Source organism: Ammospiza caudacuta, chromosome 24, assembly GCF_027887145.1.
Source record: "Ammospiza caudacuta isolate bAmmCau1 chromosome 24, bAmmCau1.pri, whole genome shotgun sequence".
NCBI lineage: Eukaryota > Metazoa > Chordata > Aves > Passeriformes > Passerellidae > Ammospiza > Ammospiza caudacuta.
Window position 1 is genome coordinate 2,286,700 of NC_080616.1, and position 14,896 is coordinate 2,301,595.

Sequence of the window (14,896 nt, forward strand, 5' to 3'; positions counted from 1 at the left end):
GCCAGAGGGCAGGAATGGATGGGATATTGGGAAGGAATTCTTGGCTGTGAGACCTGGCACAGGCACCCAGAGCAGCTGTGGCTGCCCCTGGATCCCTGGCAGTGTCCAAGGCCAGGCTGGACAGGGCTGGGAGCAACCTGGGACAGTGGAAGGTGTCCCTGCCATGGCAGGGGTGGGACTGGATGGGCTCTAAGGTCCCTCCCAACTCAAACCATTCAGGGATTCTCTAAGTCAGATCCCACAGCTGAGCAGGGTCCTTTAGCAGTCACATTCCAGGTGAAACACTCAGGGTTTCCTGTTTTACATTTGCCTGGTGATCCCAAGCCCTGGCAGCTGCTCCAGCCCACGCTGCTCCCCTGGCCCTGCTCTGACCCCTCCTGTGCTGAGCAGCCAGGGCACCCTGTGAGCCCAAGCAGCAGAAAAACGTGGGGGGGAAATTTTAATATTTTTTCCCCCTCAAACAGCATTTTCCAGGCATGGGTTTAGTGCTTTTCCTTGGGAGTGAAATGGACAATCTGGGATTTTTTTGCCTTGATCCTTTTGCATCCCCTGATATTTTGAAACTGTTTTAGACCCCAAGGATTCTTGCTGGGGGAAATGAAAAGCTGGTCTGAAACAGCTGCTCACAGGTTTGTGTGGAGCCTGTGCCAAGCAAATCTCAGGGCATATCCTGGCTCTGTTCCCTTGTCCCCGTTCCCTCCCCATACCCCCACAGCTCAGCCAGATATGTCCTGAATAAATGAAGTTCAGGGGATGGGGGGAATGTGATAAAATCCCATCAGGAATCCTCTTCCCTAGTGCCTCCTGATCCAGATCCCAGGATTTACAAGGAGAAATCCCAAGAACAGGAATTTCTTTGTCCTCAAACCACATCAAACATTCAGTTTCCTGCTTTTGTGGAGGTTTTTGGTGCTGTGACAAACATCCCAGAGGACAGCAGGCAGCACTGGTGCCTTGAGCAGCCTGGGTTTATTCCTGCTCCCAGGTTTATTCTGGGGGTGGCAGAGGAGCCTTTCTTTCCCTGGAGCTGAGGGGGCTGGGAGCAGCCTCAGCCTTTCCTTTGTCCCCTGCTGGAGCAGAGCCCAGCATTCCTTGGGGTGGGATCCACACCACACCTCGAGCTCACGACCTCTACCAAGGTCAGTCACATTTTAGGGCCAAATGGTCCTAAATTGGCTTCCCAAACAACTGCGGGGACTCAATTGTGCCAGTGAGACATCCCCAGCAATCCCCAGTGCCAGAACTTTTGGACTCCAGCTGGATCTGGAGCATCCAAGAGAGACTTTGGTCCCTGATGGGGATGAGAAGATCTGGGCAAGCTAATTCTGTAATATTTGCACTGTCCCAGCTGTGAAAAGCTTGTAAAGCTTATTGAACCACTGGATCATGGAAATCTTTAAAAGAAATAATCCCATAAACGCAGCTACAGTCAATTCCTCCATCCCAGGAGGCTGGAGACAAAGCACAAGCACTCTCCCACTACCAGGAGGGAGCTCTGTTCCCTTTGTTCCCACCCTGAACCTCCCACCAGTGAGCCAGGCTGGAACACACAGCAAGTGCTCCTCAAACAGTCCTGTTTGCCGTGGTTTGGGAAAAAACAGGCAAATATCAGCTCAAAGTCTTTGTCCCCATTGCAGCCTCACCAATCCTCTCTCCCAGAGCAGAGGAAATGTCTGAGCCCCTCAGAGAGGGGCAGAAATTCAGGCAGATCCTCGTGCTGGGGGTTCCTCTGTGTCCCGTGCCAGTGCTGGGGGTCTCGTGCCCATCTCAGCCCCAGCAAACCCAGGGGGACAGGGCAGTGGCAGTGCCTTACCTGGCTGTGCAGGAGGGAGGTGACGCCTGGCTGGGGCAGCCGCGCTCTGCCGGGACTGGGGCTGAGGGGGGATATTGAATCCCAGCCCTGCCTGCAAGTGGTCGGTAAAAATAGCACAAATCCCCTCCTCTGCAGGCATCTGCTGCAACCCCAGGCGTGCTGAGACTGCTGCTCACACCTGGGGCCCTGCCTGGCGCACAGGGGCACACACAGGTCACCCCTGTGTCACTGCACTTGGCTCCCAGGGCACCCACAACCCCCCTTTGGTTCCAGGGCTGTTTGCACGGGAATCATCCCAGACTGGTTTGGGTGGGAAAAGACCATAAAAATCATCCAGTCCCAGCCCTGCCATGGCAGGGACACCTTCTACTATCTACTATCTACTATCTACTATCTACTATCTACTATCTACTATCTACTATCTACTATCTACTATCTACTATCTACTATCTACTATCATGGCAGGGTGCTCCAAGCCCTGTCCAGCCTGGCCTTGGACACTGCCAGGCATGGGGCAGTCCTGTGCATGGTGGGCACCCTGTGCCAGGGCCTCCCCACCCTCACAGGGAAGAATTTCTCCCCAGTCTCCCCTCTATCCCTGTCTCTGGCAGTGGAAGTCATTCCCCTTGTCCTGTGCCTCCATCCCTTGTCCAGTCCCTCCCCAGCTCTCCTGGAGCCCCTTTGGGCACTGGGATGTCCCCAGGACAGCCCCTGCTCACATGGGAGCTCTGGGGGTCACACACACAGGCTCAGGCTGCCCAGTGCTGGGGATGCCCTGGGCATGGGCTGCATCCTCCTGGCACCTCTGCCTTGTGTCTCTCTGGTGTGACAGAGCTCCAGAGAGGCTGCAGAAGGCAGGGGAGGGGGAGTGAACAGCCTGGGAGCTGCTGCCCTGCACGGTGGGGCACACACAGGACAGTGCTGGCCAAGGGGACTCCTGGGAGCCACCAGAGGCACCAGAGCAGGACAGGGAACCCCAGCAGGCCAGGCTGCACTGCTGAGGGGTGATGGTGAAAACCAGCAAATGTGGGGTCACACCTCAGGCCAGGTGGGGTGGGGACCAAGAGGGCACTGTCCCCTCTCTAAGGAGAAGGAGCAGCCCCACTCCCCCAGCACAGCACTGCAGCTTGGCATGCTCAGCCAGCTCCCGGCCCCTCACAGGCCCTGAGGTTTTCCCCAAGAAAAGCAGTGAAGAAGCAGTGGAAAAGCTGCTGTCTGTGCCCACTGCTCCCCACAAAGCCCCTTGCCCGATGTCCTTTTGCATGACAAGGGCTGCAGGGCAGGCAGCACCTGTTCCCCAGGATATTTTCAGGGACAAATTTAGGAGCAAACAATTCCCAACGTGGGGCCCAGCAGGGACAATGCCTGGCATGTTAATCCTGGGGCTTTTATGGTCAGGAGGGACAGAGGGACACACAGCTGCAGGAGTGGGGCAGCTCCCATGGTGGGGAGCACAGACAGCCCCATCCTGCAGAGCCTTCCCGGCTCCTTCCCCCTGCCTGGCAGATGGGTGGCAGCAGCACTGGCAGTGGCAGTGCCATCCTCGTGGGAATTGCACCCAGCAAGTCCCAGTGGGCAGGGGAGAAAACCCTCCCCTGCATCCAACCCACCCGGGACTCTGCAAGCACCCTTCCCTGGCCAGCACAGAGGATCTGCTCTCCCCTCGAGCAGGAGGAGCAGGAGGAGGAGGCTTTTAGCAGCCCCGTCAGACCTTTATAAGGAAAAGCCCCCTCGGGGCCAGGCCTCCAGCATCTTTCCTCCCGGATGCCTTGGAATTGTTTTCGGAGCACAGAGCAGCCAAAATTAGCCCGTGACAACGGCGCTGCATTCCCGCAGCTCCGGGGATGGGGCGGGGGCTGCTCCGGATGCCATCTGCTCCAGGCTCGGGTTTCACCCTCTGCTGGGACCCGGGGACAGGAGGAGGGAGCGGGATGGGGCAATGGGACCCACAGATTTGGGGTTTTTCCTTGGGGTTCAAAACCCCGGCTCTGCCATGGGGGCTGCACAGAGGGACTGGCAGGGGACCGGGATGTCCCATCCCTCCTCCCCAAGTGACACAGAGGGGACGTTCTGAGTGCCCATCCCTGGCTCACACAGCACAGGGAGCTGTCTCCAGGTGAGGGGTTGTTTTATCAGGTGCCACCAGAGCCTTGGACACCACTCTGAGCTGCTTGGGGTGGGAAGGATCAGGCTGGAAATCTACAGGGTAAAGCAGTGCTGAAGGCAAATTCAGAGCAAAATAATAAAAATATATATCTGGGATTGGCTCAGGTGGTCAGAGCTGGGTGCTGATAACACCCAGGTCATGGGTTTGATTCCCATTCACTTTAGAGCTGGGCTCAATGATCCTTGTGGGTCCCTTCCAACTCAGACTATTCCATCCTTCTGAGATTTGTCGACATGCTGCTGCTGCTACAAATCAAATATTCCTCTGTTACTGGGAGCCACTGGTTGAAGGGAAGGGCTCCCCATGGGCTGCTACCAAGGGGATGGATGCCAGCAGAAATTTCCCAGAGAGCTGTATGGGAGCTCAGAGCCAGGCAGGAGCAGGTCCCCAGGGACAGCTGCTTGTCCCTGAATGTCCCTGGGATCCACAGGTCACTTGTGTTTAGTCTCTTACACGTGGACCCCCTGGCATGTGTTTAGAAGGATGGGGCATTTCCCCCTCTGGACTTTCCAAGTCCCTGGAGAGTGTTGGTGGATCCCCCACACCCATGGCAGGGGCTGCCAGAGCTGCCCAGTGGCTCCTCAAGGTCTGGAGACTCCACATGCAGAGGTACCTGACTCCTGTGAGCAGTTCAGCTGCCCCACATGAAGCCAATCTCCCTGAGGAAATGGACTTGAAGCAATGCTGGAGGGATCTCTCCCCCTCCTCTGGAACCTTCCCACCAATCCTGTCCTCACCCTCTCCCAACCACCATCCTCGTTCCATCAACCCCGATGGAATTCACAAAGCCAACAGCTCCCAGAGCATCCAGGAGAGACTTAGAAATGACAGCTGAGCCCCTGGTGTCCTTTGGGACAAAGCCCTTGGTGTCCTTTGGGACAAAGCCCTTGGTGTCCTTTGGGACTGAGCCCCTGGTGTCCTTTGGTTCAAAGCCCTTGGTGTCCTTTGGGACTGAGTCCCTGCTGTCCTTTGGGACAAAGCCCTTGGTGTCCTTTGGGACTGAGCCCCTGGTGTCCTTTGGGACTCATCCTCGCTGCCACACTCAGAGTCCAGCACTGGGGGGTGACAGGAGAGCCCCCAGCTGCACCAGGCTTGTCACAGGACTGGGACAGATGATGCCCCACAGACTCACCACGGAGTGGGAGAAGGTTTTCCTTCTGGTGTGCTGGTGTGGGACAGCTCAGGGACCAGGGGACAGCGAGGTCACCCCCTAAGCTGGGTGATTGCGAGGCTGCAGGGTCAGGCGGCAGTGAAGCGGTGAAGGGCCATGTCCTGAGGAATGTCTCCCATGGTGTTCCTCCTGCAGACCATCCAGCAGGAACCAGCCAGTCCCACCTGCTCTGTGGATTGGTGACAGTGCAGTTGAAGCTCCTGGGATGCTTCTCTAAGAGCTGATGCCTCCTGCAGCCCTGGGGGGAATTTCCTCCCCCTGCTGCATCTGTGAACAGATCCCACCAAACCTGAGGGATGCCCCGAGATGGAAAGGGGGCAGAATTTGGATAATCATCACAGCCCAGCCTGGGAACCAGCACAGCCCCAGGCCAGATCCCAAATATTCCCTAGGGACTGAGAGACCTCTCTCAGCTCATCTGCCCCACAGATCTTCACTCCATTGCATCAGCCCCACCAGGGCATCCCCATTTCCCACTGCCTGGCAGGGCAGAGGCTCCTCATCCCTTTGGGATGTGCTGCTCCATGTCCTGCTCCTATCCCAGCCCCATTCTGGGACCCCCAAGCTCTGGAGCCCCTCTGGGCTGGTGCAGCTCAGGAGGGTGCCCATGCCAGACCCTCCATCCTGGGCACAGGACTCACCCTCCCCACTTGGCTACGGAGGGCAAATCCATTGCAGGCAGCTCTGGGGCTGGATGCCAAAGCAGGACAATGTCCCAAAATGCAAGAAACACCTTTCACTTCTAGAAATACCATGGCCAGTTTGTTTTTCTCTGCTTGAATACTTTGTGGAGACCTGAAATGTTTGCACAAGGTGCCAAAGCTGGGGAGGGTCCCCCAAAAGCCAAGGGGCCCTTTAGGAACAGCACAGGCTCCAGCCTTGTGCCTCTGGCACATGGAAAAGGCTTTGTTAAATGAGGAGGAATTACCTACTTCGGGATAGTGGAAGGACATTATTGAAATGGAGCCACCCACTGAGGACTTGAAGCTTTCAATGGCTTTGCCAGTGACACATGAAACCTTCCCAGTGCTGATCCTGTGGGCTCTTCTCACCAGGAGGGGGATTTGGGCTGTTCTGTGCCAGTGCAGCCACGGCTCAGCAGTGACATCAGTTTGAGTATCACAAACTCCAGGCTGGTTTCCAGCCTAAGGCAAAATATTCTATATGAGCAAAAAAAGCCTGTTCCAAATAATTCAAAATTTCTCTGGCCTGGCAGGGACCCTGACAGCGTTTTTGGACATTTTCAGGGTATTTGCATGTAGGGGGATACAGTATGAAGGTGGTATAGAAAGTAATCTTACCCCCTAAAGAGTTGCAGCTGAACCAATAACTAAAGATTAGGAGCAGGCCTGATGATAACAGGCCACACCTGTAGCAAATAAGAACAGGGGTATAAAAGAGTGGATTGGTGGGAGTCAAAGGAGTTAGATGGCTACTGTGAGGGCCAGGAACAGTCAGTGCTTGGAGGAGCTGCCTACAAGAAAAGAAACATTGAGGAGGTATGAAACTCTGGTAACATGGAATCCTTACACTATAATGATAAGAGAACTCTTGATATATAAGACAACACTTGCAGACCTTTGCATCTGTCTCTGAGACACATCTCAGTATCCTTACTTTGGGTTGGCTGTGCCACCCTTGCCTCCAGAGCCACTCAGTGGCTCCTGCTTGGGGACGTACAGGTGCTGGCATGTGCTGGTCGTTCCCCCTGCAGCTCCAGCAATGTCTGGGCCCTTGTTTTGTTTCTTCCTGGGCTCCCACAGCCTCTGCTCTACTGCTGGGAATGTCACAGGCACAGCTCTGAACCCCCTGGGACACAGAGTCCCTCCAGCAGGACCCTGTGGCTGGGGAGTGAAGGTGTGACCCTGCAGTCCCTGCCCTGCCCCCTGAGCACCCCAGGGGCTGTGCTGCAAGCACAGGCACTTCTTCCTACACACCAGTGCAGGAGGATTCAGTGGGGATGGCCAAGCCCCCACAGCAGTGCTGGGGACATCCCAGGCTCTGCTCCCTGCAGCATGGACACACAGACAGCAGAGCTCTGGGTGGGTGCCGTGTCCCAAACCAAAATCCAGTGATTTAGGAATTGTCATTAAGGATGGCCAACAATGAAATCATTTTAGGAGCATCTGGAGGAAGCTGGACAGTTGACCTAAGCCAAAAAGCAGAATGCGACTTGGTACAGCTGGGGTTTCTTTTTTTTTCTTTTTTTTTTTTTTCATTTTTATCTGAAGAGGAGCCACCCACAAGCTCAGGGATGATCCCAGGAGAAGCAGGGCAGTGCCAGGCTCTCCACAGGGCACTCGGTGATGGAGGAGCTCCCACGTGACAAAAGCATTGGCACCATCAGGCTGCACCTCCCTGTCTCAGCGCTGTGACCCCAGTGCCCTCCCTGGCATTCAGGGTGTCCAGCCAGCCCCAAACTGACCCCAGAGCCAGACCTGGCATGTGCTCAGGTGGGAAAAACTCCTGTCCTGTGCACCCACTGCACCCCCGTGGGGCTGCAGGGAAGGTGCCAGTCCCTGTGGGTGCCCCTGCCCAGGGTGGGGGGGCACAGGGCAGCCCCCCAGAGCAGCCTCAGCACTGGGGCACCCTCACAGAAGTGTGGGGAGGGATGCTGGAACAGGGCACCGTGGGCTGGGAGCAGCAGAGCCAGATTTTCAGGCTCCTGCCTTTGAACTCTGGGTGCCCCGGGGCACCTCTCTCCTCTCCCTGGAGCCCCAGGGGGGTCTGGCCATGGGAGCCCTTGTGCTGGAGGGGCTGAGGGGCCACAAACCCACCCTGCATCCCCTGTTGTGCCTCCGTTTCCCCACCTCTAGGGGCATAAGAAATGCTTCCCATGGGTCCTCTCCTGCTTTGCAGGCTGCCTGGGAGGGCGCTGGCTCCACGTCCCTGGTGCTGGGCATGCTCCAGCCTCTGGCCCTGGCCCCTCTCCACTCCCTGGCTGGCTCTCTGGGCTGTTTATTTGTTTTTCAGTCTCGGGGTGATTTTTCCTCTGCAGAGACATTCAGGCCTCCCAGGGGAGATGAAGCCAGCACACCTTCCACCCCCACAGGATCAGCCTGGGCTCTGACCCAGCCCCTGCTCCAGGGTCAGCCTGGAAATCCACCCCCAGAGGATGAGGCAGGTGTGGGTGTCTGCTCAGAAGGAAATCCCAAACCTGGAGGCCTGGGGAGCTCTAAAGTCCCTGGGGGATATGGGGTCCAGGCAGGGAGCCTGGATGTGTGTTGGACTGGATGAAGGCTCAGGATGAGGATGGAGAAGCTTGACTTGGCCTGGACCTGAAACACTGACACAGGGATTTGTGTTTCCTTATTGTCCCCTCCCTGCATTGACTGCCTGAAGTTCTCCCCAGCTCTGGGGTACCGTGGCCTCTCTGCTGCCTCATCATCAGTGCCCAGCGATGTACCACAGCCACGGCTGGTGCTTACATGCTCTCCTTGATAATTTTCTCTGACAGTTCCTTGCTGGCAGTTGGAAAACAGAAAATATCTGTTTACAGGGGGCAAGAGAGCAGAAAAAATTGAAAAAAAGGAGTCACACTGAATAAAACTAGTAACTTTGGGAACACTCTGGCATTGGGTGCTCCTCACTCTGGCACTGGGTGCTCCTCACCCTGGCACCCACCATGGCACAGGCTTGGGATGCTCACATGGCTTTCATTGAGCCTCACTGAATCCCCTGGCTCTGGAAGCTGGAGATTTGGGGGAAAGCCCAGGACAGGGATCCTTGCCCTGGAAATGCTCCAGCAGCACCTTCCTGGCCACCCCATTCCCCCCTGACACATGTGCAGGGACCTGCTCTGGGGCTTGTCCACACAGGGCACCACTCCTGAAGCATGTCCTGTGGAGGGTCCCACCACCCCTGGAGCCCCCCTGTCCCTGTCATGACTCTGGGGTGGTGCAGAGCCCCATCTGTGCAATGCTTGGGTGTGGCTCCATCTGCAGCCCCAGCCTGGCCCCTGCCCCTCTGCACCCCAGCTGGGGGGGGGTCTCGGTAAATGCGGCTCTGAGCCCCCCTGGCCAAGGAGGCTCTGCTGGGTGGAACACCCAGGGCCTGTTCCTGCAGAGCCAGCAGGAGCCTGGCCCTGCACAGAGAGCCCTGCCACTGTCCCCAAAGCCACCGGTGCTGCCTCTGCATGGGGATGGGACCCCTCAGGCTCTGGGGTACAGGGTGGGGTTCAGGTGCAGGTACAGACTGGGGTGTAGGATGGGGTACAGGTGTACGGGGGGGGGGTTCAGGCTGGGGTACAGGTACAGGCTGGTATACAGGGGTGCAGGGTGGTGTTCAGGCTGTGGGGTACAGGATGGGGTACAGGTGCAGGCTGGGGTACAGATTGGGGCTCAGGCTGGGTGCAGGCTGAGGTTCAGGCTGGACTACAGATTGGGGTTCAGGCTGGGGTACAAGTACAGATTGGCATGCAGGCTGGGGTAAAGATAGGGGTTGAGGATGGGGCGCAGGCTGCCTGGCCCGGGCAATAAGGACACCGCGCTCCGTGGTTCCCACGCAGCCGGGAAATCTCCGGCAGGATCCGCAGCGCCTCCGGCCCCGGGCTGGGCTCAGGCTCCGGCTTGCGGAGCGCTGCTGGCTCCAGGCGCTGCTGTCTGCGCTGCCTGTCGGGGCAGGGCCATCCCTCCCTGCTGCGGAGCCACAGCGCTGCTCCCGCGTCACCGGCGCACAAACCACCGTGGGAATCCCTGGGGACACGGGCGCAGCGGGACTGGTGACCGGGGAGCCTCGGGGTGCTGCTGGGGGGCTCTGGAGCCCGACTAGGGGATGCTGGTTTAGGGGTCATGACTGGCAAAGCTCTGCACAGGATTTGTGCTCTCCCGTGCCCTGTAGGTCCCACAAATCAAAGCAACACCACAGTAAGAAGCTGAAAGTCCTGTTAAGGGACAGTTTTGGTACAGGGAATTGGGGTCCCGACCATTCCCCCACAGCGCAAGGACACCCCAGGGTGAGACAATGTCCAGCAGCACGGCTGTGTCACCACAGCATCGTTTCAGTGCCCTGCTGAGGGGTCCCTGCTGCAGCAGCAGCTTTCCAGCCCCTTTTTAAAATTGGGGCCCAGCCACATCCATCTGTCCCAGTGTCACTGTCACACAGGCAGAGCTCCCTGTGGCACAGATCCTTCGGGCACAGCCTCATCCATCCCCTGTCCTGCAGGAGAGGCCTGGGGTCCCCAGCAGTGCATCGGGTCCTGCACACAGCTGAATGAAGGGCGGTGGGGCCCCAGGCAGGGATGTCACCTCCTGCCTTGTCTGAAGTGCCAGGTGGTGGCTCTGCCTGTGTCCTGTGCCCCGCTGTGCCGACGGGAGGTGGCTGTGCCAGCCCAGCTCCTGCGGTGCCTCTGTCCTGCCCCGGCAAGGGGGGAGCCAGCGCCAGCACCGGCCTCCCCGGGGCCACTGTCCTCGTCCCCGGGCTGCACAGCGGCGACCTCACTTGCCCGCAGGGATCCCGTTCTCCCCAGCGCCTGCCGAGCCGAGCGCCATCTCCATCCGGCTCCTGGGAAGCTGCGATTCCCGGGGCTGCCTCACCGGGGCTGTGTCCAGCTGCACTACTGCAGAGAGAAGGCTCCTGTCACCTGCTGGGGCATCCTGAGGGCACTGGGGAGTGGGGCCAGACAACTTCCCCACCCCATCCCACGTGCAGGATAGCAAAGGGCCCTGTATCCCCCAGGCCACCCCAGACAGAGGGAGGATGTTAGAAAGTCCCTGTCCAGGGATACAGAGAGGCCAAATCCACGAGGACATTCCAGCCAGTGCAGGGGGACATGGGAACATCTACCTGCAGACCCACCCTGCTCCACGGGACCCCCTCTGTGGTTCCCCAAACCACTCAGGGATGGGAACCTGCGGCCAGGGACCTCATGCTGGGCTGCGGTACCTGCTCGGCAGCTGTGCCGGGCGCGCACCTCCTGCATCGCCTGCTGGTTCTTGAAGCGCACCAGCCCCATGGTGATCTCGGCGTTCCAGCCCGGGTCCTCCTGGGCGCAGCGGAAATCGATCTCCAGGCTGTCGTCCATCACCACCGTGAAGTAAATGTGCCGCTCCTTCCACTCCACGCACTCCACGGCCTTCATGCGGGCAAAGCTCAGCTCCTTGCGCCGCGAGCCCTTGGGCTCGAAGAGCTGCAGCCCCTTCTCGGTCAGCAGGCACCGCTTCTTCTTCCAGAGCTGCAGCAGCCCCCCGCTCCGCTTCTCCAGCACCCCCTCCCTCAGCACTTTCTCGGGGGTCATCGCGGCTGCTGGGCCCCGGGCTCCTCAGCACCCTGCGCCGGCCCAGCCGGGCATTACCCGCCGGGGGAATCCCAGCCGAGCTCCCGGGGCCGGGATCCGCGGTGGCCGTGCTGCCCCGGGCCTGGCCGCTCCCGCCGCGGCTCTCAGAGGGGCCGAGGCTCGGGGAGCCCCGTCCGGCCCGTGCCGGGCTCCGCTCCCTGCCCGAGCCGCGTGTGGGATCCGCGCTCGCAGGAGCTGTCGCTACTTGCCCGGCCGCTCTCCCACTCGCATTCCTGCGCCTCGCCTGGCCCCTCCTGCTCTCAGGCTCCCTTCACGCCCAGGCGAAGCCCGACCATGCCCGGCGCAGCCCCGCTTCACCCGGGAGGAGCTTCTGGGGTGCCCGAGGGCAGGCGCGGCCTCGGGGCCTTCATGTGAACAGGCGGGGTGAGGGACGGGGCTGCATGGCAGCGGTGCAGGGTGTGTGAGGGATGGGGATGCATGGCAGCGGTGCAGGGATGGGATGGGGCTGCATGGTGGCAATGCAGGGTGTGTGAGGGACGGGGCTGCATGGCAACGCTGCAGGAATGGGATGGGGCTGCATGGCAGCTGTGCAGGGTGTGTGAGGGACAGGGCTGCATGGCAACGCTGCAGGGATGGGATGGGGCTGCATGGCAGCTGTGCAGGGATGGGATGGAGCAGGGCTCGGGGACTTGTGCACGACCGCTCGGGGTGCAGGCACAGATGTTGGAGGGGCAGGAGCAGCTCTTGGGGGTGCAGCACCGGGTGTTGGGTGTGCGGCCCCACGGGCACAGGGCTGTAGGGTGCAGGGGGCTCTGCGTAGCCAGGCAGGGGTACAGAGTGCAGTGCTACCGGCCAAGGGGGGCTGGGGTGCAGTGCCAGCCAAGAAGGCACAATGGGCTGCAGTGCCAGGGCAAGGACTGCTGGGTGCAGTGCCAGCTGGGACAGTAGGCCGTGCCTGCAGCACCAACCAGGCAGGGGCTCTGGGGACCCCGAGTGCAGCCCAGGAGGAGACAAAAGCAGAGAACAGCAGCAATGGGGACAACCCCTGACAGCCACCCACCCCCCAGTCAGTCACTCGAGGGTGCCGGGCCACCACTCAGCTCACAGAGCTCCCATCCCTCAAAGCCCTGAGACGGGGGTTTGAAGCGCCCAGGCTGTCCGACAGCGAGGAGCAGCATCCCCAGCCCTGTGACCTGTGCAGGAGCCGCGGAGCGGGGCCGGGGCAGCGCAGCCCGGTCCTCCTGCCTGATCCTCCCCGCCCTGCAGGCAAGCACCGTCTCCTTTCCAGCCCGTCTCATTCCCGGCCACCGCAGCACCGTCTGTTCCTGTGCCAGCGCCTGGCACCGAGGGTTCCCCTGGCCAGGCCGGGCTGGGCTGCCGGGGGCACACCTGGGGACTTATGCGGGCTGCCACGGAGGGTGACGGTCACAGCTGGCTGGGCAGCTGAATGTGCCCCTGCATGTGAGAGTGGGTCCTTCACCCGGATGAGGTCTGCAATGGGAAGAAATCCTCCCGGGGTCACTAACGGGGGCTGGATCAGCCGCTGTCTCCCTGGCACACAGCGCCCACCCTGCTCCTGCAGCCCTCGCAGAGCCCCGGCCGGAGTCCCCTCCTGCCCCAGCCCCTCCATCGCTCCGCTCCCTGCCGGGGGCTTTGCCGGCAGCCGCCGTGGCCAGCGGGCAAGTCTGCAGCGCTGATGAGATGCACCTCATTATCCCTCATTAAGAGGGCGGGGCGGCTGGCGGAGCCAGGAACTGGTTCGTGCTCCCTGAGGCCAACCTCGCCACGCTGGCAGAGATCCCGGCTGTCCCACGAGACCCGGGCTCCTGACGTGGGGCGGCCACGGAGGTCACCCCGAGCACCCCGGTGCTTCGGAAGGGGCAGAGCAGGGTGGGTTCCCCTGGCAGAGCAAGGCTGTTTTCCCACACACAGCTAACACTCAGCTTCAGGGATGCTGAGCCCTGGGAGCTCAGGGGGAGCAGTATTGGGACTGTCACTGTTCTGGTAAGCTGGGATGTCCGTGGGCAGTTCTGGCTCACCATCCAGCTCCAGCTCCATCCTCACAGCTCGGGGGAGAGCCAAGGGCTGCCAGTCCCTGCCGGAGACCCCTGCCCCTCTGCTCACCACAGTCACTGCTCCTCCAGGCACCAGCCACCAAGGGAGGGAGCTGGTCCTGCAGCCCTGGGTGTGAAGGAGCTTTGGGAACGTCCTTCTCCACTCCCGTCTCCCCAGACACAGCAGGGGCAGGGCTCTCACCCTGCCAGGCTGCCCGGGGGCACATGGCACCTCCTGCCCTGCAGCAAACCCTGCAGCACCCGCTGTGCCAGGCTGTGGGTGAGCCAAGGGCTCTGCTCTGCTCCATGGGCTGCCCACGGCTCATCCCATCCACACGGGCCCTCAGGGCAGGTGACATCCCCTCTCACGGTGCTGTGGGGCTCAGCCCCGCCCCGAGGTGACATCCCCACAGGGCTGGGTGACAGGGTGACATCCCCCCTCACAGTGGGGCTTGGGGGCTCCACTCTGACCCCTCAAGCGGTGCCATCACCTCGAGGCTCCAGGGTGCTGGTTTCTCCCTTGGGGGCAGGTGTGGGTGCCACAGCCCCTTCCCCAGGCTGCAGCCCCCCAAGGGTGGGAGCTGCCGGGCTCAGCGCGGCTCTGCTGCCTCGAGGGGGAGCTGGACAGCACCTGGCACAGGTGAGCAGACTCGGCTGGGCCCTGCCGTGCTGCTGGCCAGCAGAGGGTAGCATGGTCAGAGCTGTCCCACTCCAGCTCGGGCAGGAGGTGCCCAAAAAGCACCTCTAGTCCCACCCTGCTTCTCCTGGGCCATGTCCCACCACCTCCTCCCGCCCCCCTCATGCCTCTGTCGGGATGTGATCCCATCCTGGCGTCCCCACGGTGGGCTCTGTCACTCCCTGAGCCACCCTGAGTGACCAGTGCAGGGTCAGCAGGAGTGTGGCACCCAGGGCAAACCCCCAGGACATGATCCCTGTCCTGGGACATGGTTTATCCGGGACCTTTGGGGCTGGGAGCACAGCAGGGACCCACCAGGCAGGAGAAAAGAGGACCTGGGGAGGCTGAACTTCAGTTTTCCACTGTCTATAGAAAGGTTGTGGAGACATGGCCCTGCCTGGCAAAAGGATACAAGACACCAGGCACAGGGGCACAACAGGACAAGCAGGGATTCAAAGAATCATTAATGTTAGAAAATCCCTCCCAGGTCACAAGATCATCCATTCCAATCACTCCCCCAGCACTGCCACAATCCCATGTCCCCATGTGCCACATCCCACAGGGCTTCGGAACACCCCAGGGGTGGTGACTCCAGCACTGCCCTGGGCAGCTGTGCCAGGGCCTGACCATCCTTTCAGTGATGAAACAACCCTTCCAAGGCTTGTGTGGCTCAATGCTGTGACAGGATCCCCAGTGGTGGGACCTCCATCCTCAGAGGGTTCCTGTACCTGAGTGGACACCAAAGGCTCTGACCAACCTGACCTTTGGAACCCTGCCTTA

The 14,896-nt window shown here is 60.2% G+C and overlaps 1 protein-coding gene across 1 annotated transcript; it reads right to left on the reverse strand.

Moving 5' to 3' along the window:
* Nucleotides 1-10,150: 10,150 nt before the first annotated feature.
* On the reverse strand, nt 10,151-11,386 carry PHLDA3 (pleckstrin homology like domain family A member 3). Its single transcript, XM_058819566.1, has 2 exons — nt 11,035-11,386; nt 10,151-10,708 (listed from the first exon to the last, which is right to left on the reverse strand). Exons 1-2 carry the CDS (start codon nt 11,384-11,386, stop codon nt 10,587-10,589), a joined length of 474 nt encoding a protein of 157 aa, XP_058675549.1. The 3' UTR covers nt 10,151-10,586.
* Between the last annotated feature and the right edge of the window lie 3,510 nt (nt 11,387-14,896).